This window comes from Lissotriton vulgaris, chromosome 11, assembly GCF_964263255.1.
Source record: "Lissotriton vulgaris chromosome 11, aLisVul1.2, whole genome shotgun sequence".
NCBI classification, from domain to species: domain Eukaryota; kingdom Metazoa; phylum Chordata; class Amphibia; order Caudata; family Salamandridae; genus Lissotriton; species Lissotriton vulgaris.
This window is the reverse complement of record NC_141699.1, coordinates 10,029,712-10,056,762: the sequence shown is the minus strand read 5'-3', so window position 1 is coordinate 10,056,762 and position 27,051 is coordinate 10,029,712. Positions and strand designations below refer to the sequence as shown.

The following is a 27,051-nucleotide window of genomic DNA, read 5'->3' as shown; positions in this document are numbered from 1 at the left end:
CCGGGTTATGCAAAGAACAACTGGCCTAATTGTCACCCCTGAGGCATGATGGGAAGCCTGGAGTCAGGACTGCCTTTAAAGGCACAGTGCCAGTTTTTTGGTTGAAAATGCTTCCATTTTCTATGTTATTGCTTTTCAATGCCGCCTGAGGCTAACAATTTCTTTTATAAGCAATTTTCAGGAGTTATGAGTGGTTTTACTCATTAAAACACAAAATTCAAAGGCTATTTGATTTAATGTGTTCTTTGTTTCCTTTTATAATTGCAGTACATGTACAAGGTTTTACATTGTGTTAGCCTCTTTTTGGAGCTGCATTAGTGTGAGAAAAATAATATATGTACGTACATATATGTGGAGTTAGATATATGTGTAGTTAGATATATGTGTTGTTACATATATATTTTTATATTATTTCCGGGGTCCCGCACATGGGCGGGAATATTCAGTGCTTATGATATTGATGAGGATACCCCTGGAAGAGAACTAGGATTACAGGTAAGTAACTTATCCTTCTGTGCGATCATTTCATTTGTGAAATTTTTACAGGTAAGTAATGTTTTCCTACAAGGACGTCTAAAGTCTCCAAATATTAGATATCTGCTTGTGGGTCCAGAGGCTCAACTGCTTTTGTGCACTTTATTGGTCTTAAGTAAAAAAGCAACGTGTGATATAAATTCCATGGCCTAATTCACACAATTAATGTTTGTGAATTTTACCATTGTAGTATGCTCTTCGGATGATTGAATATTGATGTAGACTCTCCTGCTTTTCCTGGAATACCATGCTCATATAGAGGGGCAAAAACCTTCTTTGTGGCTATCCACAAATGCCCTAGCCGGAGTTCTTCAGGAACCCGTCCGTCAAACAGAGATCGCAAGTTGTGGTAGTAAATCTTGCTTTTGCACCCGCACCCCATATCCTATCTTGAAGCTAATCTGCATGGGGTTACAAATAGGATTAGTAATTCAGAGGGCCACATTGGCCACATACAGTTGGATGCAATGCAAAGCATTGTGGATTATGGCTTTTTGAATTTGTAAAGTGCTGTTGATATTTGTGAAATAGGTGGTAGGGTTTATAATGATATTTGGCAGAGGATTCCCCAGGGAACCTAGAATGGCAGTCTTTGTGAAAAGTACTCCGTTTTCCTTTGTTTCTGTAGCAAACCGATATATAGGTGCCAGAAGTCGAACAGAAACTAAAACTAGGTCTGGATTGCGGTCCCCACTCTTGCTGTTGTAAATCTAGGGAACTATTGTTAAATATTTAATGTGGTGGGATAAGTGGTTTTAATTATCCAGTATTATGGGTATCTTTCATAGATTCACATGCCTGAATCATTCCCCGTCGTCGGGGTAGGAGTCCCCGGTAAATAACAATAGTAATGTCACATAGACATATACTTAGTACTAGGCCAGAGGCCTCACATTAGTAGCCTATCTAGGTCCTTATGTAAAAAGGACCAAACTTTGGCCAGGAGCCAATCAGCTACCATCACCCTTCTCACCTTCCTGGAAGGAGCCCTAGTCCCTCAGATTTTCTACCGCACGTCGTGCAAAGGAGTCTCCACTGAGCTCTGCTCAGGTTTTTTCCTATATCTTTGGATTTTTGCCTACTAGCTCTTCAGGTTCAGTTGGAAAAGGAGTATTGATATTTAAGATGTCTACTACTCCTAAAAGAGGACTTTTTAGACCATGTGCCTCATGTAGTAAAATGAGGTTATATATAGAGGACAAGCATGAAGACTGCTTGTACTGCCTCTATCCTCCGCATTCTGCCAAGGACTGTAAAATTTGTCGCACTCTCCCGGTCAAGACATTGAAAGACAGGGAAGGGCGACTGCTTCTGTGGCTCCAGAGACTGAAGGACAAAGACCAAGTCTCCTCAGGTGAGAGCGAGTGTTCCTTCAGAAGTTTCCACTCCTCTCCTAAAAGGCCTCGGCAGACATCCCCAAGTCAGTCTGCTGTGCCTCCTCACAAGAAGCCAAAGTCCATGGAGGGTCATCCTAAGGTCAAGCCTTCTCTTCAGATGACAGCCTTCAAGAAGCCTGCTGTGGTATCTTCTGGCCTGCCTGTGACTATGTCGACGGTATCCATTTCGACATCTACGGCGTCTACTTTCTCCATGGCGTCGACTGCTACAACATCGTCGACGATGGGTAGGTCAATACCTTCTGTTATTCCTCTCACAATACCGTCGACGTCTGCTTCATCGTCGACGAAGGCAAAGCTTCCAGCGTCGACGAAAATCCCATCGTCGACGTCGAGTTCATCGTCGACGAAGACTTCATCGTCGTCGAAGACACCGTCGACGAGGACACCGTTGACGTCGACACCTTCGTCTACGAACCCGTCGACGTCGAGACCGTCGACGAAGACTTCCTCGTCGACGAAGACTACATCGTCGACGAAGGCACCGTCGACGAAGGCACCGTCGACGAGGACACAGTCGACGAGGACACAGTCGACGAGGACACAGTCGACGAGGACACAGTCGACGAGGACACAGTCGACGTCGACACCGTCGACGTCGACGATCCCGTCGACAACGACACCGTCGACGAAGCCATCGTCGTCGACTTCTACAGTGTCGCCGCCGCCGTCGACGAGGACATTGTCGTCGTCGTTGAGGACATCATCGACGTCGATGCAGTCGAAGATGAAAATGCATGATAAAATGTCAAAAATCGTAGCCGCTCCACAGTCGGACACCATGTCAACGAATCTACAATCGAAGGGCTCTCCATCAGTGAAGTATTCCTATACCCATTTTAAAATGTCATCATGCATGGTGAAACCAGAGATGACCTCACCTAGCAAGGTCCAGCAACTGCTGCCAACGCAGTTTCTAGAAGCAGAAGATCCTGACGTAGAGAACATGTTTCCCATAGCATCCAGTCCCTCTCATCTTAATATCAAGGTTCATGAGAGTTCAGACTGTGAAGAGCTTGAAGAGATTACAATTCAAGAAGAAGTTCGACAGCATACCACTGTTCAGCCTATGGTATGCCTTCCAGCGTCAATTGTCTCTGACCTACAGTTTCTGATTTCAGACTATAAGCAAAGATTTCCATCTTCTGCTCCTGCTTCAGGAGTACCAGCACAGCAGGAAGCTCCAACTCCTCAACATCGCCAGCGACCACCTCCGCTGGTTGTGCATCAGGAACAAGAGAAGTTACCTCCTCAAATTTCTTCGGATGAGGATGAATATGAGGAAGAAATGAGACCTGATGAGGTCCAAGATGAGGAAGGTGAAATACATGATGAGGATTCTGATGATAACGCCAACCTGGATCCGGCATCCCCAGAACAAGTACAGGATGATTCACCCCCTGAAGATTTAGGGGGATTCCATAATATAGTAGGGAGAGCGGCTGCAAGGTTCAACATCCAAATAGCTTCGGAAACGCAGGACTGTTTCCTCCATGATTTTAAGGAATCCTTCAAAAGATCTGTTCGATCCATCCCAGTAATCGATTATATATGGGAGCAAGGACTTAAAATTATGAAAAATCCTTCCTCTCTCATTCCAGTGCCGGCTAGACTTGAAAGGAAGTACAAAGCCCCGGACACTGCACCCGCATGTTTAACTGGCCAGACTAAACCGGACTCGGTTATATCACAGGCCGCTCAGCAGAAGTCTAGCAACCCGTCAGCGGCAATAACAGCGCCTCCTGATAAAGAGGGGAGAAAACTTGATGCCATTGGCAAAAGATTTTCATCCATGTCCGCCCTATCAGTCAGGGCTGCAAATTCTCTGGCATTACTAGGTCGCTACAATCGACAGATATGGGCAGATATAGCCCCATATCTAGGGGCAATCCCAGAAGACCAGAAAGAAGAGGTTAAGAAAATTTTGCTGGAGGGCGAACGCTCTGCCTCAGAAATGATCGATGTGGCCTTGGATATCGCTTCCACAGGATTTCGTCAACTGGCAGGAGCAGCGGTTTTGAGACGCCAGGGCTGGCTTAAAGCCACAGCATTCCGGCCTGATTTGCAAGCTAAAGTTCTAGACATGCCATTTGATGGAGAACTGCTCTTCGGTGAACATATCGATGATATGCTGCAAGGTATTAAGAAGGATACCGACACGGCGAAAGCCCTAGGCACCCTACAATACAAAACTAATTCCTTTCGAGGATCCAGAGGTAGAGGGCAACAGAATCGAGGCAGCTATCAAGGTTACAAGCCCGCTTATAACTCTTCTCAGCAGTACAAGCCTCAATATCAGCAGAGGCAGCAACAAGGACGAGCTTCATACAACAAGTCGTCCTTTCGAGGGAAAGGAGGAAAGAAAGATAATTACAGACGCCAATGACTGCTTTCTCCAGCATGCCTCCACCTCTTCTCCACAATTCGTAGTTGGAGGAAAAATTACCAACTTCCTTCACAATTGGAAGCAAATTACGACAGATCGTTGGGTGTTGCAGTTAGTTCGCTCCGGACACACTTTGGAGTTTGTGGAGCATCCTCCTCCGAACCCACCATGTCCTATGCAGCACAAGAATCTAAACCTACTTCAACAGGAGCTCTCTCTAATGCTCCAGAAAAGAGCAGTGGAGAGAGTTCCTCGAGGTCAGAAGGGGAGAGGATTCTATTCCCGATTCTTCCTGGTCAGAAAAAAGGAGAAGAAGCAGTGGAGACCAATACTGGATCTGAGAAACCTAAACATATACCTCAAGAAGCAGTCCTTCCGTATGGTTACCCTCCAGGAGGTATTACACCTACTCAATCCAAAAGACTATATGGTATCCTTAGACCTCCAGGATGCCTATTTTCATATCCTCATTCACAGGAGTCATCGACAATTTCTGAGGTTTGCAGTGGCAGGCAGACACTACCAGTTCAGAGTTTTACCATTCGGCCTGAAGTCAGCTCCACGCATCTTCACGAAGTGTCTGTCTCCGGTAGCGGCATACCTTCGCCAGCATCATCACCAAGTCTTTCCCTACCTAGACGACTGGCTCATCAAAGCTCCGACTCGAACAGGCGTAGCCAAGTCCTCTTTGGCCTGCCTTCATCTATTCGAAAATCTGGGCCTAACACTCAACCAGGAAAAGTCAACTCTCCAACCGTCACAACGTCTCAATTTCCTGGGAGCAACGTTGGATACACAACAAGAGAAAGCCTTCCCTTCCAGAGAACGTCAGGTCAAGCTGAAGACCCTGGCCGTCCACATTCAGACCAAAAAGAGGGTCAAAGTTCGTCTATTCAAATCGTTGTTAGGAATGATGTCTTCCAACATTTTTCTCATTCCTCACTGTCGCCTACACATGCGGCCTCTACAGGAAGCCTTAACAAATCAGTGGATCCAAAGTACAGGGTCTTTCGACGACTGGATCAAGATCATTCAGGTCATGAAGAAAGCTCTGAGATGGTGGCTTCTGGGCGACAACTTAAACAAGGGTCTCCCTTTTCTTCTCCCAGTCTCTCCTCATGTGATAACCACAGACGCTTCACTGGAAGGATGGGGGGCGTTCCTGCAGGAACTGCAAGTGCACGGTCAATGGTCAGTGGCAGAAAAACAACTCCACATCAATCTGCTAGAGTTAAGAGCAGTGCGCTTGGCACTTCAAGCATTTCTGCCCCGAATCCGGAACTCCCCAGTGCTTGTGAGGACGGACAACACCACCACAATGCACTACCTGAACAAGCAGGGGGGTACTCGATCCAGGACGTTGTCTCGAATCTCAGCAAATTTGGATCTGGCTGGTACAACACGACATTTCTCTGCGGGCAGAATATGTCCCAGGAGTAGACAGCACCCTGGCAGACTCGCTAAGCAGGCAGCGTTCACTTTGTCACGAGTGGGAGCTCGACCAGCAGACGCTCGACTCGGTGTTCTCCCGTTGGGGCAAACCTCACCTGGATCTTTTTGCGACGGAAGTGAACGCGAAATGCCAACATTACGCAAGCTGGCTTCCCCAGAAAAGGTCCCTAGGGAATGCCTTTTCGATGACATGGTGCAACGTCTTTGCTTACGCTTTTCCACCGTTTCCCCTGATCCCCAGGGTTCTCCGGAAACTGAAAGCAGAGAGTTGTACCATGATCCTGATAGCCCCAGCGTGGCCGCGCCAACACTGGTATACAGAACTACACCTTCTATCGCTGGAACCTCCAATTCTATTCAGGACATGCCCACATCTCCTCACAATGAACCAGGGACAAGTCCAGCATCCGGATCCAACATCTCTAAAATTATCAGCTTGGCTCCTGAGTTCAGAGAGTTCCAGGATTTAGATATTCCACAGGAATGCAGGGTCGTCTTAGCCCGGGCTCGGGCTGAAAGTACTAATAAGACGTATTCCCTCAAGTGGAAAAGGTTGTGTTTGTGGTGTAGAGCTCAGAATTTGCATCCGTTCACTTCTACTCCAGCACAAATTCTGCCCTACTTGCTCCACTTAGCCAATTCAGGACTGGCACACGCTTCAATAAAGGTCCACCTGGCGGCCATATCCAGGTTCAGACGATCTTCATGTGGAGCTTCACTATGGACCAACAGACTAATCAAACAGTTTCTGAAGGGATTATTCAGATCTTTCCCTCCAGTTAGAGCACCTCCACCTACATGGCAACTAAATGTGGTACTAGCTCAACTAATGAAACACCCGTTTGAGCCAATCCACAGAGCAGATCTAAAATATTTGTCATGGAAAACGGCTCTATTGCTGGCGCTCACGTCAGCAAGGAGAGTGAGTGAACTGCAGGCTTTTTCTGTGCAAGACCCCTTCATCCAGTTCAAGAACGACAGGGTCATTCTACGGACTAACCCTAAGTTTATACCGAAGGTTCCGTCCTCTTTCCATCTCAACGAACCTATTGTCCTACGATCTTTCTTCCCGAATCCATCATCTGCGGCTGAAAGGTCTCTCCACTCATTGGACCTCAAACGATGTCTCAAATTCTACCTTCACAGGACGGAGCAATTTAGAAAGTCCAACCAATTGTTTGTTGCATTTAGCAGGCCCAGAAAAGGCTTAGCTTTAACAAAACAGAGCATTTCCAGATGGATTTCAGCGGCCATCGCCTTCTGTCACCAACAGGCGGGCCATCCTCTGCCTTCAAAAGTTCGAGCACACTCCACTAGAGCGGTATCCACCTCCATGGCGCTCTTTGCTGGGGTATCCATTGTCGACATTTGCAGAGCGGCGACATGGAAGACACCACATACGTTCACCAAGCACTACTGCTTGGACTCTGAACTTCTGAAGGATGCAGCAGTGGGGCAGGCTGTCCTACGTCATCTATTTCATTAGTGGTGAGCCTTCTTCCTATCATCCCACCTTCCAGGTAATTTATCGCACATTTCTTATCAGGTTGTGAGTATCATGTAAACTGTGTAACAACTTATGATAAGATTTTTATGTCTTTACGAATGTATTATGCGAAATGTGCTTATTATTGCTTGCTATTCTGATTCAGGCATGTGAATCTATGAAAGATACCCATAATACTGGATAAGAAATGCGTTACTTACCTGTAACAGCAGTTATCCAGTATTGGTATCTTTCATAGATTCACATGCAACCCACCCGCCTCCCCTGGAAGGGCTCACCTTTCCCCTCTCAGTAGGTACTACTTAGCACTGTGCTTACGAAAATCTGAGGGACTAGGGCTCCTTCCAGGAAGGTGAGAAGGGTCATGGTAGCTGATTGGCTCCTGGCCAAAGTTTGGTCCTTTTTACATAAGGACCTAGATAGGCTACTAATGTGAGGCCTCTGGCCTAGTACTAAGTATATGTCTATGTGACATTACTATTGTTATTTACCAGGGACTCCTACCCCGACGACGGGGAATGATTCAGGCATGTGAATCTATGAAAGATACCAATACTGGATAACTGCTGTTACAGGTAAGTAACGCATTTCTTATGATGGCGGACTAAGATTGTAAGGTAGTAGCCTCCCTATTTATGTGATCTGCTCTGCAGTAGCACGAGGTGCAGTACACAAACTAATGATGTATTAAATTGCGTGTCTGCTTTTGAGGAAGCGTCGTAGTGAAATGTAATGACTAGGCTCGAGCTGACATTGTTTTTCTCCTTTGCAGGAGCATGCCTTTGAAAGCAGTCAGAAATATAAGGAAGGAAAATTCATCATCGAACTGGCACATATGATCAAGGACAATGGCTGGGAGTGAATAACACATCTTTTTCTCACACAATTTGAATGGTGTTTGCGGCACAACTTGTAAAGACTAGCGCAGACAATAGGAATTTTTGATTAGATGGTCCTGAAACTCCACTCAACTGAACCTCATAGACTCATCGCATAGATAACGTTGCCATTTTGAGGCCATGTTTACCCTTTTCTCCATATGTAGAAGTTCTTTCCCCATTACCTCTTTTGTATGTGTATTATTGTGTGTACATCTGTAGGAACGAGGAACTACATTTAGACTTCCCTTTTCTACATGTGCAAGTTACAAAAAAAATTCACTACATCACAAATGCCATTTGGGGTTGACCACTTTTTTACCGTATGCCTTTAACTTTACATCTCTACTTTGTATTGCTTTGCATGCTCCCTGCCTAAGCTGCCTCCTTGTAAATCCCACGTTGTGTTCTACTTCTCAAGAATGTTTGCGAAAATAATAGCAGTTTTTGGCTGCCACGTTCTAAGTTTGGCAGTATAGTCTGTACTGCTTTTTTTGTTTAAACCTACATTCACAACAAGATGCGGCTTTCAGTTTAAACATCGGAATGGAACAACTGCAAAAGGCAATACTTCAGTAAATGTTTTTGAGTTATTTGATTTTAATCTAGGTTGGCCATTTGAGGACTGTGTAGCTCCTGATAGTCTATTTAGCCACTTGATCAGGTGATATCCTGCCTTCTAAACACATGCTAGGCACCATCATTTTAATGGAATTACCCAGAGGATGAGAAGACAGAACTGTTGCCAGTTGTAGTAGTATTTGAAGTAAAGCACGCCGTTCCAGGGAGTGTGAAAATAAATATAAGAATATCCGAGGGAAGCATGTTTGGCCTTCTCTGTGCAGGCCTATTATAAGTAACTCAAACGGCTAGTTTTATAGATTAAGAAAAGCAAGGCTACTCCTAATAGTATCAAGATACTTACATTTTGCCGAAGAATAATTTCAGTGGCTTAATTAATCTCCTCTTAGCTTTGAATCCTAGTTAAGTATTTCATAGTATATTTTTAAGTACTCTGTAGCATTCTCTTTTCATCAATCACATTCCACTTAACAGAAAACATGCGTAAGAGAAAGCAGGAATCTGTCTTACAGCTGGCGACTGTAAGATCAAAAAGGATGACTTTTATACAATATATATATATATGTATATGAGAGCTTAATCGATTCAAACTGTTGAACCTGGCACTGTACAAAGGACTTGGATAAGGTCTAGTATGGCTGGTCCCATATTGCCTGAAAATGTTTAATGCACTGGACTAAAGAGGACACCAGAGAACACAGAATATCAGCACTGTGTAATGCAGAGGTGTCTATATTCACAAAACTATCACAGCAGCATAATCTGGTAGCACCTTACTTACCATTCGAAAAAATGTGATCACAGTATAGCTTTACATTTAAACGGTGTGTGGTTTTCTGGTAAAATCAACTCCCAAAGAAGTTTCTGTTTACAAAAAAAACCCATAAAAATGTTAACTAAAAGAAAGCTATAAAGACACATTTTAATGCCCCTTTTCTATTGGTTCATTTGGTATTGCTGCAGGTGGTGGCTAGTCTAATGTTTTTTGAGCTGGTTTGGGGGGGGGAGGATTAGGGAGTTATGCCAATAAAGTGTACACTGTCAATTTATTTAAAAAATCAGCTATTAGACATTTTCCCCCTTCCGTCCATCTTCAGACATCCGTTTATCACTCATGCTGTCTTCTTTTTATACTGTTCATTATTTGAAATTTGTAATGTTGTATTCCCATACTTACTTTGGAATGGCAAATGTGCTCTACCCAAATATTCAAGTGTTGCCTCAGTCGTTTGCCACTGCACCAGCAATTTCACCTTGCTCCTTTCAGCCTATGCATTTCGTTAAAAGGGAGAATCTCAGGCTGGTGGGAGCTGTGCAGGGAATAGAGAAGTAAACAGGATAGGCAGGGGCACATAGAATTGTTAAGCACGTGATATGGAATTGGTTAATAGGTACCAAGGTGCTATGCGCTATTTTTCAGTGCAACTGTCAACCAAGCCCTGCTTCTTTGTTCAGTACTTCTTCTTCTCAGCCCCGCTTTACTTCTGGTTTCAGGGAATACTATGCCAACTTTTTAGTCCACAGCGACCATTTGTAATTGAATGATTCACCAGAGCCATGTTAGACAGTTTTGTAAGAGTTTCAAGCAGCTGCTCAAAGACTGAATAGGAAGCTGCTGGTAGCTGCAGCAGTGTTTAATTTCTCTGAGGACATACTTTGGATCGACTGCACTATAATGAAATATCTTTCAGATCTCTTTGTCACGGTCTGTATGGTTTACTAATGGCCCTCCTCTGCAGCTCAGCAGTATAATGCAGTAGGCCAGCAGAGGAGCCTTATAAATACCAGTGATGGGATATAGGGTGTATATTGACGTTCTGGGAAATAGAGGTCCAACGATGATTGAGGAGAGAAGTCGAAGGTTAACAAAAGAGGTTTCCAAATTTTTTATGTATGACTGCAACATACGTAATTGCTTTGATGATCAAACCTGTATGGGACAGACCTTGTGACAGTAACGTTTCCCCTTTTTATATAAAATCTAAAATGGACTCATCTTTGACACTAGGTGAAGCGATCTTGCACTTTATTGTTGAAAGATATACCGGTTTTCTGATAATTTGGCAATGAGAAACTGGTGTCCTTGTAAGCTGGTCTCTGTGTGTTGAGTCTTTTTTTCAGTGCATTATTTATTTGCGTTTTCTCATTTCTTGAACGGTTTTAGATTTCGAGACCCACGCCGTTTTCACCAGAACCCTAAATGTGTTATTTAATGTAATGTTTGTGTTAAATGGATTCCACAAACTAGCGGTACTTAACGGAAGGGTGAACATGGGGAGTAAAAGTTAAGCAAACGTTATCCTCTAGTTTAGATTGTGCCATTTAACTTCACTTTTGGTTTTATTATGAAACATTTTACAATCTCTTCCCGATTCCGCCTCCCTACCTACCCCCCACTTCCACCCCGATGGCAGAGAAGGCTTAAGCGACCTGTAGTGATTACACAGACTGTTGTGATATAGGTGTGTGCAGCATATTTCATTACCTTAGAGCAGCACGCATTCTGAAGGTGTGTGGATTGTAAATTGTTAAAACCTTGTGCTCCCTTTTGCAGAAGCCAAAATAAAATGGCAATACAACTAGACCAGAAAACAATTCAGACATTTAACATGGTCTAAATAGAAATCAAGCTCGGATCAACCACTTAAAAAAATTTATCTTGAGCTTGTATGCTTCACGAAGGACTAATTGCCCAAAAATATACAAAGGTTAGTGTCTAGATATTTATCATGGTATAAATCTAAATGTACGTAGGCCATTGGTTCTTTCAATATTGTGTCAGATCTACTCTGATTTTGACATGCAAACAAGCAGCTGGTCATCTGAAGACCAACGTCTGCAAACTTTTAAATGGAAGTTTGCTCAACATAATTTGAAACAAAATTCAGTGCAATTATCCTGTGTCTTTATAAAAATGAAGGCCTTCTGAAGGAGCAGTATTTTTCTTGGTGCAAGGTGGACTGTAATGGGATTCATGCTGACTGTATTTTTTAAATAATGTAATGAAAATAACGGAGGAAACATTTAACAAGCAATTGTTTGAAGTGGAAATCCACTGCAATTTATTTCCCCCTTTTATATAATGCATTTTATTTGTATAAGTAGTTCTGTAAAAGAAAAATCGAATATGCCCTGTAAATGTTAAGGATTATTTTGCTAATCCTTAAATGGGATCTGTTTCAATGAGCAGGTAGTTTCCATATTAGGCATAAAAAAGAAAACTATATCCCCAGGATATTGGGGCTACTGAAAGGCAGGTGACATCACTGTGACCACCCAAAAGAGTGAAATCTTTTGACATGCACTTTGCCTCAGAAGTGATTTACACATCCTGATTGGCAGCGTACAATCTTTTAATACAAATGTATGTATACTACATGCTTATAAAAGTCTTTTTGACAAAGCAAAATTATAATTTATTCTGGGCTTCCGCTTTGACCTTTTAACTAGGTTTTGAAGCCAGTGTAAACCCTTATTATCCAAATATGAACTCTTATTTAGTGCAGTTCTTTAGTAAGAACAATACTATACGTTAGTAAGAGGATGGTTTCCCCCAGACTGTCCATCATAATTTCCTGTGTTTATTTATGTCCCATGGATTGTGATTTGTTTAACAGTTGAGCTGTTAACGTGCTGTTGAAATAGTACTGGGCTGGTACCATTTTTCTGGAGGGGAAATTGCTGCATTTCAAAGCATAATTGGGGGAAATGTTTGCCACTCCATGTCAAACAGAACATGGTATCTAAATTATTGATCTTTAGCCTTTCATTTATGTCTGTATGTATATTGAGGCAGTGCTTACCCCTCTTAAGAGCAAGAAAGCTCATGTGTTTTGGTGGAAGCAAAGACTTCTATAGGTGGCTGCTGCAGCGTGTGAAGAGGTCGGGCTGGTCACCGAACCTTTTTGTGATTAGCAGTTCACCAAACAATTACTTGAAGTAAAAGATAAAACATTTCCCTTTAACTCATTTCTGTACATAGTATTAATATTATATTTATGGTTGTTTTGTATGTACGTTCTTCCTGGGTGATTTTACTTTTACATTGAACTTGAGCACTTTTGACGTATCTTACACATCTTTTTTCCTTTTCTTCATTTCATGTTGATGTTTTTCAACAGTATGTTACTCCTTTATAAGCTTAAACAGGCAAGCTTTTGTTTGCATATTGGGGCAGTGTGTTTTCCCAACATTTTGGTTTGTATTTTCCAAGCACTTTCATTCAAATGTATGAAATAACTGTGAGCCAGCTTCTCTTGAAGAGTTTGTTGGCCACAACGTAAAGTACTAGACACATTTGACTGTGTACATGCAAAAGTTATTTTATTTTTGGACTCACTATTCATTACTGTCTTTAACACATAGAAGCTTCACTTTTTAATATGGCTTTTGTACTAATTATTTCATTTGAAATTGCTTGACCTGAAAGTGGTTGAAACACACTAAAAATAAAACAAATCTGACCTTGAACGAAAATGTAAGCATTACTCAGTGAAGTATTTTTTACATTTTCATGTTTACAAAGGATTTTTAAAAAGTTAACATTTTGCAAGGTTTTAAGACATATCATTGTTACTTTTTTCAGATTTGACCTAGTTTCCAGCATATGCCCAGTGGTGCTGTCCCTCTTGCAGTATTGTCTATCTCTAAAGTAAACTTAGTAGACCATAATTGATGAATGGTTTGTGTTAAAGAAACAACCTAGAGATGGATGCTATCTTTGAGGAATTGGATTTAAGTTTCATTGCTGTTGGACAGGTCGCGTTTCACTTTTTTTTAAATGTACAGATATTTTGTTCCTTCTTAGCAATTTTTGATGTTGATATAGTCAGGATTAATATGTACCAACTGTATTCGTATCTTCTACATTTATTTGAGAAGGATATTCAACAGTTGACAAAAAATGTGGCCTTTATTCGCAAATTAACAGGAGACTTGTCATCTGTTTGGGTCTGAATAAAAGGCCATTTGTTGATTACCGAAGTGGACATCTGTAATACTCTAATGGATATTGCCTCATGCAGTTCAGATTGTGGATATCCTAATGCAAAACACTTTTTCCAAAGCATTAACACCACTTGGAAAGTAGAAGGGGGCTGGTCCCCCGTCAGATATATCTTGTTATACCAATACGATTTAACAGGCATCTAGAAACTGGGCACTGCCTCAGTAAAGTGCTATATGAAACCTTAACGTAACCTCTCAGCAAATTTCACATGTAGTTTCATGGTCTTAAGACTACATCCCCAAAGAGTCACAGTATCTGCTCCCTCAGTGTATGCCAAACAATGCGCGAAATTAAAAACTTTATTACTGTGATGTTTTTTTCTTGTTTTTTTTTTTAAATGTTTAGTTGTGGGACATTGTACTTCTACTAATAGTGTGATCCATCCCACTGTATAATATCAATAGTCAAAATAAATGTGAATTAAGATGCCATTTTTATAAGACTGTTACAACCTCACTTAAAGGTATAAAGCATGATCCATTAGACATGGTAAATGATTTGTGCCAGGTTTTTTTTATTTTATTTTTTAAACTTGTTGATGCTTTCTTTTTCCAGGCTACATGGCTTTGCTGTCTGTCCTAGCAATATTGTACATCATTTGTATGATGTTTCATTATATTGTATCTACTTGAGGTATCACAATAAAGGTTTTTGATGGTAAAGTAAATGCGCTTTGATTGTTTTTTTCCTTTCCTCATTTTGTGTTTATGTTCAGGTTAAGTTAAAAGCTGGTAAACCCTAATGTATGTCAGAATGCTGTACAAGATTGGGGGCTGAGTGGTACGAAATCCGGGGTGAAATACAGGGGAGGATGTATAGTTCAACTCAAAATAACTTGCTTAGTTGACCTTACCTTGGATGCATTGTATTGCACAAAATGTTTTAAAGATGACAAATATACTTTGGTAATATCCGCCAATAATATGGTACTTCATGACAAAGGATTAGTGAACATTTCATTCATGTGTATGTATAGTGTGTGTGTATGTATATGTGTATGTATGTATGTGTGTGTGTGTGTGTGTATATATATATATATATATATATATATATATATATATATATATATATATATATATATATACACACCTTTTTTATGTGGTTCTGAAGGGCTTTCTTAGATGTTAGCACCCTCTCTACTAGGTGACTGTCAACAAGTGCAATAGCCACTTAATGGCTATTCGTCCTCCAGAAGTGTGATGCTTTGTTTATTGAACAAGTGGACAAACATGAACACTTCAATTACACCAGGGAATCTTGTTTACAACTTAGATTGCCTACTCCCTTGTTTGGTGTGTGAAAAAATATAAAAATACCATCATTAACATGATGCTAAATTACAAAAGATGGCATGTGTCCTGATCAAATAATTTATGGCGATGTATCATATTGTAAAGAAATGTTGTGAGACCCAAGTGTGTAAGTTATTTAAAATCTGATTTAGATCACAGAAGTTAATAATTTAGTACATATCAAAACTATATATATCCCAAGGGAACAGAATCCATTTGGACAGACCTAGAAATGATCTTCCAAAAAAGTCTGCAAATCAGATTGAAACTCAATCAAATATTATCAATAATCCATACATTTATCCTGATCCGTCCTGTAATATGCAACAGTGATACAAATGACATTAAAACTGTTTCATGGCATAATATGGGTGGGAAAATGTGAAAGGGGGCAAATAATAGAAACAGGGTAGCAAAATGGACTTCATGTCTAATCGTCCAAAATAATTAACCAAGGTGTATTTAAAGATGTACGGCAAACTCATTCTTATTAAATCAGGAAATTTCATCTGGAGGTCAGTACCACACAGTTCAAGTCTTGTAAAATGTATTTCTCTTTCCTCCTCCAAGGTAACATCCAACTCAGTCAGTACCTTAGTTGTAAGAGGTCACTATTCTGGTGTTCTATAACAGTTTTCACTACAGGATATATTATGTGTTACTGTTTCATAAGTTCTCTCGCAGGGGATTTCCATGTATAGTCCTAAGCGCTGAATAGTCCCGCCCATGCGCGTGGACCCCGGAGCAGTTGTTATATGTATATCTCCTTAAGTGTAGAATTTTTGCCTTACTTCAGGAAGGCCTGCAAAGACACTTAAAAAAAGGGACAGATTTTGCAGCCTATTTACCTAGGCTACACTGGCGAGGTTCTTCAGCCTTAAGAGAAAAAGGGGCCAGAATACATTAATTTGAGATCATTTCAGTGCAAGTCATTAGAAACCTCTCACAACCCCTTTTTTATCTTTGAAGGGAGCAGGGCAGAGTAGCCTCATAGGCTGCCAGTATATGTCTAAAAAAGAGCACTGTGCTCTTAAGGGACCAGGCACCACCAGTATCCCATCATGCATAGCAGGTGGCAGTTACTTCAGTTCTTTTTTCCGGCTCCTGCTGATAAGATCCTGGAGCATTGAGCTCGACCAAATGGTTTTTTTCTTCAAAATTCTTTTTTTTAATTTCTTTGAGTTTTAAGCATAGGGTACAATACTTAAGAGACAAACATTACCACTTAACAATGTCGACAATGCAGGTTGACCATTCATGCAGCATCAAAGTATCCGAGCATTGTGTATGAACTGACCAAAGCCCCACTTATGCGACCATCTTAAGCTTTGCCTTCTAGACTCAAATAGGTTCCTTATGAGTCAAAACTAAATACCATGCGTGATCCCCGTCAACCATGCAGTTGAGGCTCTTTATCTGCGTCATCGGTGGTAGCTTGCTCCAGGAGGTATGACTGTAGGGGAGACCATATGTCAGGTGGGTGGGTGGTAGGAGCTCGGCATAAGTGTGCAATTGTTCTTGGCTATATAAAAGGTCATTCAGCCAGTCTTTGAATTTGGGAGCCCTCCATCTGCCCCATCTGCAGGTGACTTGTCTCTTAGCTAGCAAGAGTGCCAGGGAGATGTATCGCTGCACTGAAGCGGTCAATGCTTCGGTGTAGCCTAGGAGCGTGACAAAGGGGTCATTGGTCATTAGAAATGTGCAGTCCGGTCATCTGATCAAGCGCAACCAACACCTCCGACCAATAGCGTCGGATAGGAGGGCAATCCTAAGCTAGGTGTCTGAAATCTGCTCCCTCACTCCCACATTGGTCACAGCGGTCAGTGTCGTGGGAGTATAATAGAGACAGTGTATGTATTTGTAGTGAATGATGCGGAGCCTGCTGCTGGTGGATATTTTCCCGGTCTGTTGGCAGCAGAAGGACCACTGGTTGTCCGTGAGGGGGAGCCGAGATCTTCCTCCCAGCGGGACCTAGCCGAAGGGGGTTCGTGTGTGTGGTCTCTTTGGATAGTGCGGTACAACAGCGAAACATGTGTGGGGGTAGTTTTCTGCAGAAGGGTGTGTAGCGGAGTCATAGTGGGTGGCTCCTGTGGGAAGCACGTGGTGAGGGCCTTAATGTCTTGTCTTAGTCTGATGTAGAAAAAGCGTTCCAGGGGGGTAGGGAGGGTAGCACCAAAGAACTTCTCACTGATAAAAAATTCACCGTTAACATAGAGCTTACCCCAGGTCTGAATGGAAAGCTTTCGGAGGAGTTGGCGACAGCCTTCTTCCTGCATGACTGGGAGGTCAAGCCTGCCTTTGAGGGGCAACAAGGGGGAGTATAGTGTGGTTATGTGGAGGTGACGGACTAGGTCTCGCAAAGCGCTGGTGGTGCAGTCTATTGTGGTGGAGGCAAGGGGTCATATACCGGTCTTCGATTGCTAGGTGAGGCAAATAAAGGGGGGGGGGCATCCAATATGCCGCGAAGTGGGCCTGAGCACAACTGAAATACAGTTCCAGGTCTGGATTCTCAAAACCCCCAGAACTAAAGGGCCGAGTGAGAGTGTCCCAGCGCAATCTAGCTTGTTTCCCCTCCCCAGGTAAGACTGATGAGTTGAATTTTTAGGGCTTTAATGAAATGTCTGTTGGGGGCATAGGGGATGTTAATGAAAAGGTTGAGCAATTTGGGCAGGATTACCATCTTGAGAAGTGTGGCTCTCCCGGCCAGTGAAATTGGCATGGCAATCCACCTGGTGTTTTTATCAGTAAGGAGGTCTAGTGCGCACCCATAGTTGGCTGCCATCAAGTCGTTCCGACTTGATGTGATTACAATACCTAGATATATGATTGTGACTTCGCACCACACAAGGGGGGTAGTCTGGTATGAACCATGAAGTGGCGCCAGTAATGGGAAAAATCTGGGATTCCCCCCAGTTTATGTTGACCCCCGAGAGGTGTCCAAAGAGAATGAGCAACCTTAAAATGGGGTTGAGACTGTCTCCCGGATTGCGCAGATAGAGAGTAAGGTCGTCGGCGTATGGAGAAATGAGTATTTGCCTTTCGGGATATATAAGGGCATGGTCGTGGAAGTGGGCAAATCTTGGCAGCCAGGGGCTCAATTGCCAGGGCAAAGAGGAGGGGACCCCTGTCTAGTAGCTCTAGTAATTGTGAAGGCGGAGGACCTAGTGACATTGACCGATATGCTAAACTGCAGGCCTGTGTAGAGCAAGTTAATCCTTGCCAAGAACGGAGCGGGGAAGCCCATGCGCTGAAGAACAAATGCTAGATAGTCCCATTCTAGGAGATCAAATGCCTTGGTGGCGTCGAGGAAGACAGGCACCGCATTTGTGTTGGGGTCAATGTCCTGCAGGACAGCAAATAGGGTGCGAAGGTTGTGAGAAGTACCTCTGCTGGGCACAAACCCTGACTGGTCGGGGAGGACAAGGGCGGTCATGAGGGGCCTAATAAGGTTCGTGATCAGTTTTGCTAAGATTTTAGCATGTACGTTTATGAGGGAGAGGGGCCTATATGAATCGCATCGCACAGCCGGTAGTGAAGGGCGTTGCATTTTAAGCGGTGAAGTGAGGGGGTCAGCTGCAGGGAAAGTTACTAAGTAAAGGCCGTGTCAGAGATCTTAAAAGAGGCATGACCATCGTTCTACATCTGATGTGCCACCAGCTTCGGTTGAACGAGTGGAGGGGGAAGCACGATCTGTGGATCTCTTGGGTAGTGTTCTTATAAAGTCATGAATATGTTGGGGGTTAGTAAAGATGTGTTGCTTCCCTTGATAAGTAACTTTGAGGCGTGGAGGAAAGAGCATAGCAAAGGCAATGTTCATTTGTTGAAGCTTTTTATTCACTGGGAGGAACTTCCTGCGTGCCTCCTGGACTGCCATGGTAAAGTCAGGGTATAGTGAAACTTCTATGCCTTCGAGGAGCACCTGTCCACGTTCCCTGGCAAGCCGTAGTGCTGCATCTCGATCTCTATAGTTAAGGTGCCTCACAATGATTGGGCGAGGAGGAGTGCCAGGTACAGGGCGAGGGGCCAGTGACCGATGCGCTCTCTTGACAATGAAGACCGTCAAAAAGGCCTCTTTCCTAAGGTCGCGGTAAGCATGCGCTCCAAGTAATCCTCCATTTTACCAATGGTGGTTGATTCCAGCACTCCTAGGATCCGCAGGTTGTTGCGTCTCGAGCAAGATTCTAGGGTTTCATTTTTTGTGGCAAAGACCCTCAAGACTTTCTATGTTGAGTGTTTTGTCCGCAGTCGTGATGCAGGTATCTTACGTATCGGAAATGCGGCCTTCTGTTTCTTTAATCCGTTCTTCATGCCGCTCGCTTTTGTGCTTGAAAGTGTCTATGCGAGCGTTCAACATGTCCATTTTGATCTCTCTGGAGGTCAAACTAGATTGCATTACGAGGAGGAGTTCTTTCAGGTCCTCCGTGGAAGTGGGATGATCAGGAGTGGTGGCCCCAGTTTTCTCGTCATCCATATCCGCCTGCGCTCTTGCGGATTTGCGGGCCTCGAAGTTAAGTTTGGGCTGCTTTTCCCATGGCGACGGTTGCGATTAAGGGGAAGGCAAGCGGTGGGTGTGCCAATGAGGTTGTTGTTCGATGCACCTGGGGCCGTAGTAGAGGAAGGGGCTATGTGGGCAGCCACGAGCACACTCGTGTACCAGAAGATATGCTGCCATTCATAGCCTGTCCGGAAGGCCTGGGGAGATGTTTGTGCAGGAGATTAAGAATTTTGGCTCCGCAGGTGGTGGTAGGCCGTAAGGTGGGTGATATTGAAATGCAGCAGCGATCAGGGTGGGCTGGTGTCAGGCCCTCCACCGCTCAGCGACCATGGCAGATCAGCAGTTGGTGAAGCGTATGGGAGAAGGCCAGAATCCGGGGAGCATGGATGGCCTCAGTGAGGAAAATATCGGCTGTGAAGGCGCCACTGGAAGCCAGGAGTCAATGGAGGATGTCCTGACTGAAGGAGCGTGGAGGGCCACAAAGAGCCAGCAGACCGCAACAGCGAGAGAGGGCAGAGTCCCCAGTGTGAAGGGTTTGCGCAGGGCCAGGCGAAGCAGGGACGCGTGTCGGGAAATGTAGGCCCCAGGCTGTGAGAAGGTGGTCTTCCTCGGGTATCAGGCACAGCTAACGCAGCAGACTCTGCACAGTGCAGGGAGGGAGGTCAGATAGTGGCAGTGCAGCAGGGTTACTACAGGCAGCCCCAGGGGGCGAGGCAGCAGCACCGCAGATCACCAGGAGGCTAGGGGCGTCGCCGCAGGACTTCGTATAAGGAAGCGGTGCAGGTCGGGTGACCGCTCAGGCCATGGAGAAGCGAAAGTTGGACGGCCGAGGAGGGTGGTCTTCGTGGCAGGTAGACTCACTGGGCAAGTGGATGCAGGGTCCCACAGCCGCCAGAGGGGGCAGACCAGGCGGTGAAGGTGTGCAGTAGGGAGAGGTAAAGGCCTTCTGGTGTGCAGCAGGCTGGCTCGCAGTCTAGGGCCGCCCTATCCGCCCACGGGATGCTCATGCGGCTACTCCTCTGACTGGGATGCAGGCAGTGGCCGTTGAGCGTGAGGGCTCTTCGGATAAACTGGCTGAGCACTTTCTCCTTTTTAGCTTGAATTGCAGCTCTCCCCCAAACACCAGCTGCATTATATAACTTTCTTTGCGAAGTTAATCCTGATGCAGTATTCCTTACGGACACCTCACGGACACCTGGCGGCATGAAGTCTCCCTACCTGATATCATTACATCGCTCACTGCCAACGTTTCTCTTTCTGATGCATACTTCTGCCTGTGTATTCCTCACCTTTTGAATTACCCCTTGTGCAGCTTTCCACAGAAACATTTTGTTAGAGGCTTTGCATACTCCTGCCATCTAGTGTTGGATTCTGATGTTTGCAAGTTGGTTTTCTTCGAAGAAGTCTTTCCAGTGACTAGGTAAGATGACTTCCCCCTTTCGGTGATAGTGCGCATGGGGATCGACTCTTTTGTAAGATTGTTTTTTTCCACCATCAGGTTTGGACGTGTATTGATGTGCTCCAGTTTAAAACTGTTCTTCGTGTTCCCCTCAGTGCTCAATTCACTGTACACTGTTTTTATATGCATTTCCTTGTTCTACGCATATCGAATCGGTCCACAATTTATCCATCTTTTATTGATAACCTCATGGGCGGCTGGCTGGCCTAGCCGCGTCGGGCCAGCCTTCTGCTGATGGAACTGACTCCATTCCAATTCTATCCTCTGTGCCACGCCAAGTACCCTCGCACCGACCAACATTAAGTTTGTAGGTTGTGCCTCTCTCCGGAGCACAAGGAGGACGACTGTGATGCTTGTAAATCGTTTTGGTCCAAGAAGACTCTACGCGATTGTCTGGCTCAACGACAAGAAATGCAAAGTGAAAGCATTCAACACACTCCGGATATCTTCAGGAAAGAATCGGATCAAGAGAAGATCGAAGCGTCCGCCACAGAAGAAGAGGCCTTCTCCGTTTCAGAGTCCGATCCTGAGCTGGAGATCGATGTGGAATCTGAAATTGTGCCTCCGGGATAAGGTGCCGTGAGTATCTAAGACCCCTTGCCCCCTAAAGCCTCTTCCAAAATGCATAAGGCTTCGGCACCACCTCTGCCTTCTGGGGAAGGTGGGCACGAGACAGTGTTTCCGATGCCCCGCCTACCGGCTCGGCACCGAAATAGACCGCCTAGCCTTGCGGCTCAGGACCAAGTCAAACAAAATCATTTTCAGATCCGAAACCATTAGGATTGAAGGACAAATCTAGTTTGGAGCTGAAACTCTCCGCTCCGAAACAAAAACATGCTTCGGAACCAAAACCTTCCGCTCCAAAACAAAAACATACTTCAGAGCCGAAACCTTCCACTCCCAAAGAGAAGTCTATTTCGATGCCGAAATCCAAGGAGAGCCTCCAGAACCAATTTTAGACATTCCTAGGGCCAAATTAGATCCTAAGCAGGAAAAGATTTATATTAACCCTGATATAGGACATATTACTGCTAAAACACCATCAAAATGCAAACTTCCTTCAGAGGACCCTGCCTGCAAGATTCCTTTGAAGAAGGACATGGCTACTAGTCCTGCTTCTCCTGCCCCACAACCCTCTCCACCATCTTCTCTACACTTAATGATTGAGAATCCCTTACATATAACACCCCAGGGATCTCCACTTACAGATCCAGATGGGGATCATATTGATGAGGACACTCTTTTGCCTGTAGACCCATGGACTGACTACACCATTGACCCTCCAGTAGATAATGACCCAGACCTTTATCCTGCAAAACCATCACCTCCAGACGATAATATGGCTTATCAACAACTCCTTGCTAGAGCAGCAGATTATAATGGGGTAGCATTACATAACAAGTCCTTTGAAGAAGACTTTTTAGTTGAGACACTCGAGTCCACACACTGGTCCAGTCAATCACTCCCCATGCTTAAAGGCTTGATGAGGCATGCAGAGGATATCTTTAAAGACTCTGTGCAGGCATGTATTTTAACTCCAAGAGTAGATAAAAAACACAAACCCTCACAGTTAGATCCTGTGTTTATCAAGGGGCAGTTAACTTTCAACTCCCTAGTAAGGCCCAATGCTCGCAAAAGAGCCAATTCACAAACCTCTGTTGATGCACCTCCCCTAGACAAAGAATCTAAGCTCATTAAGGCATCAGGAAAACGAGAGGCTGTTCAAGCCGCTAACCACTGGTGCATCGCGAACACACTGCCCCTACTGGCCAGGTACGACAGGGCATACTGGGATGAAATGGAGCAGCTGCTCCAATACCTTCCAAAGAACACAAAGCTAAAGCACAACAGTTAGTTGAAGAGGGAAAATGTATCTCTAACTCCTTAATCAGAGGTGCTCTAGATGCAGCTGACACCACAGCTAGGAAGATCAATACCAGCATTCTCCTTAGAAGGCATGATTGGCTTAGGATTTCAAGGTTTAAGCCTGAGGTCCAGCTGTCCATTTTAAACCCCCCCTTTGACAAAGAACACCTGTTTGATCCTGTAGTCAACCAATCCTTAGAAATATAGAAGGGATACCGAAGTGGTAAAGTCCATGGGAGCGCTCCAGTCCCCATCAAATAGAGGCTCCTTTCGTCTCTCCTTTTTATAGAGCAGGGTCTAAAACAACATCCTCAGACCCAAATGCTTCATTTTATAAAAGCAATACCCAATTCTCACCCTCTAGAGGTTTCTATAGAAGAGGGTATAGCGGAAACACTTCCAAGGGTAGGGGTAAAGGTGCCACACCGTGTAACACCCCTTCCCTTAAAAAAGAGTGACTTGCCCACACTTCTCCCTGATCACTTAACATCTGCCGGGGTTAAGACTTCAACAATTTCTCCCCATTTGACAATCCATAACAATCGACAAATGGGTGATCGACATTATCTAACATTTGTATTGCCTGGAGCTTACCACCTCCTCCAAACATCCAACCTCGCATTCATAAACGGTGATCAGACACTCAAACAAGAGGTGCAATGTCTCTTAGACAAAGGAGCCATAGAACCAGTTACATTATAGTACCACGGTTTAGGGGTTTACTCTCTTTATTTTCTCATCCCCAAAAAAGACAGTTCCTTAAGACCAATTTTGGATCGCCGAGTGATAAACTACTACATACTGTCAGAACGCTTCCATATGGTATCACTTCAACAAGTTTTCGCATTTGTCACCCTGAGTGGAACAGGTATTCCCAGACTTGGGTCCCATGCTCTCCTGGCTGAAGAGGGGTAAATCCCCGAAACCTAGGATGCTTGTTTCCAGTCCGGGGAGTACCTGGCCTGGCAGTTCGGCCTGGACTATTCACATTGGGTACAAGTTCAAGACTGATTTGCATATGGCTGGATTCAAACTGGAATGGCATGGTGAGCAAAAAAAGGTGGATTTAGGCCCAGATCTCTGTACTGGGGTGAATGTATGACATTGTTCTGCATTATGTCCATCAATTGTTGTTTTAACACTTCAACAAGTTATTCCACTTCTACAGCAAACCGATTTTATGCCTATGCTAGACTTAAAAGATGCATATTTTCACATCCCCATTCATTCAGCTCAGCGCAAATATCCCAGATTTGTGATAGCAGGCAAACACTACCAGTTCAAAGCACTCCCATTCGGTGTAACTACAGCTCCCAGAGTGTTTACCATATGTCTAGCAGTAGTGGCAGCTCTTCCCAGAAGACAACAAATTCACGTCTTCCCGTACCTAGACGACTGGCTCATCAAAGCCAACACACACCAAAAGTGTCTAGAACACACTCAGACCACACTACACCTACTCCACCAGTTGGGTTTCACGGTCAACATGCAAAAGTCTCACTTTCAGCCCTCACAGATACAATCCTATCTAGGAGCCACTCTAGACACACACAGCTCTACCCACTCCTAATTCAGCCAGAATTTGAAATATCTAGACTCTGTTGCTGCAGTTCCAAATCTACCAATCCTTGCCAGCCAGGACTTTCATGCGCCTATGACGAATTATGGCATCATGCATTGCAATAGTGCCTCAGGCAAAACTACACATGTCCACTACAAGAATGTTTAGCACGTCAATGGAATCAGTCACAGGGTCAATTAACAGATCTTGTGTTGGTAGACAGCCACACCCATCGCTCTCTGGAACCCACAAAATGTATCAAAAGGGTGGCCTTTCAATGACCCTGTTACACAAATAGTGCTAACTGCTGACACATCTCTCACAGTTTGGTGTGCACATCGCCATCATTACACAATTCAGGGTCTCTTGGACGACAAACACAAGCGTCTCCACATCAACTATCTAGCGCTTCTAGCAGTATTTCTAGTGCTGAAAGCTTTTCAACCTCATCTCGCAGGCAAAGTTGTCCTAGTCCGCACAGACAACATGACAGAAATGTACTATGTACAAAAACTGGGAGGGCTACACCCTCCAACTCTCACGCCTGTCTCAGACAATTTGCAAATGGACAATCCATCACAAAATTCACCTTCTTGCAGAACACCTTCCAGGAGTGAACAATCAAATTGCTGCCCTCAGCAGACAACGCACAATGCCCAAACTTTGCCTCCAGGTTCACACACCCTCTATCCAAAGGCAATGCCCCATGGATGACTTGGTCAGGGATATTTGCCTACGCTTTTCCGCCTCTCCCACTCCTTACGTTTCTGGTTCGGAAACTCAGGCAAACATCACTCACTAGTTTTGGTAGCTCCCACATGGGCCTGTCAACCATGGTGCACCACCCTGTTAGAACTATCAGTATTTCCACATCAAAAGCTATATCTCACCCCCAGTCTTCTCACTCAGAACCATGGAGAAATCAAGTATCCAAATCCCAAGGAGCTCAACTTAGAGATTTAGGTTCTGAAGTCATTGAGTCTGATATTTAAACTTGCCACTATACTGTATTTATTTATTTTATTTATTTATTCGACTTATATAGCGCGTTATAACCCAGGGGTCTCTTAGCGCTGTATGACTATTCTGAGGGAAGCCTACCACCAGAGCTTGCTATGCAGCACAGTGGAAACGATTTAGTAGCTAGTGTAACAACAACATAATTAATCCCCTAGATGCTTATGCTCAGAACATTATCTGTTACCTTCTACACTTACAGCAATGTAGGCTAGCTTACACATCTATTTGTTTGCATCTTGCAGCAGTAGCTGCATATTTGCAGAATAGACAGCATTTATCTTTATTCAAAGTTCCTGTCATTAAAACCTTTATGGAGGGCTTAAAAAGAGTAATACCACCAAGAATCTCTCCGGCACCAGTATGCAATCTTAACGTTGTACTTACAAGACTTATGGGTCCACCCTTTGAACCATTACACAATTGTCCTTTAGAGTTTCGTTCATGGAAGGTTGTGTTCCTCATTGCAATCATTTCATTAAGGAGAGTTGGTGAGCTACAGGCATTAACCTTAGAAGAACCCTTCTTTCAACCTCTTAAAGATAGGGTAGTTCTTCGCACCAATCCCAGATTCCTTCAAAGTATTTTCTGCTTTTAATATCAACCAATTAGTTGAGTTACCTGTGTTCTTTCCTCAGCCTGATTCAGTAGCAGAACGGGCTCTTCATATACTTGATATCAGAAGAGCTTTATTGTACTATAATGAAAGGACAAAAGATTTTCTTAAACCAAAGCAATTGTTTGTTTCATTTGCACCACCTCACAAAGGCAATCCTATCTCTAAATCTACCATTTCAAGATGGATTGTTCAGTGCATTCAAACTTGCTACGCAAAAGCTAAAATAACTTTATTAATACCCTCTAGAGCGCATTCCACTCGCAAAATAGAGGCATCTATGACTTTTTTAGGTAACATTCCTATAGCTGACATTTGTAAAGCAGCAACACGGTCTACAACACACACATTTACCAAACACTATTGAGTGGATGTATTAAAACTTCAACAAGCCAATGTATGGCATGCAGTGCTAAAAACACTTTTCCAGACAACTGAAACATCTACTGGTTAGCCACCACTTTGGGCGACTACTGTTATATAGTCTATGCAAAGCATGTGTATCTACATCACACATGCCCCAAACGGATTATGTTACTTACCCAGTAAGCATCTGTTCTTGGCATGTAGAGCTGTAGATTCAGATGCCTCCTGACACTTATAGTTGTTGCAGTTCTCATTATTCGCATCTATGCATGGCCCCTGAGATGGCCCCCCGATTAACATCTAAGCGGGTTTCGGCCCCTTGGTTCACTGAAGCACTATCGACCTCTCGACGGCAGTGCAAGGTGGCTGAAAGGGCATGGCGGTCTCAATATGATCCCGTGGCCAGGCTTGCCTACAGGACAGCGGTTAAAGCTTACCATCGGGATATCCTCCTTGGAAAGAAAGATTACTTGGCAAGGAGGATAGAGGCTGCCTCTAATTCCTGTAAGGAGATTTTTACGATCGTCAGGGAGTTTACAGCCCCACGATCCAATTCGACCCAGGCCGCTCCCTCTGAGTCGTGGGTCTCTGCCCTCGCCAATTTCTTCACCACCAAGATTAAACTGATCCAGGAC

General features: G+C 44.0%; 1 protein-coding gene across 1 annotated transcript in view; it reads left to right on the top strand.

The window, feature by feature from the left end:
* YPEL1 (yippee like 1) overlaps window positions 1-8,281 on the top strand; it is a 111,616-nt gene extending 103,335 nt beyond the window's left edge. The window contains exon 5 of the mRNA XM_086942652.1: window positions 8,049-8,281. Coding sequence (XP_086798778.1) covers window positions 8,049-8,138 — 90 coding nt within the window. The 3' untranslated portion in view covers window positions 8,139-8,281. The remainder of the gene's footprint in view (window positions 1-8,048) is intronic.
* Window positions 8,282-27,051: the final 18,770 nt, after the last annotated feature.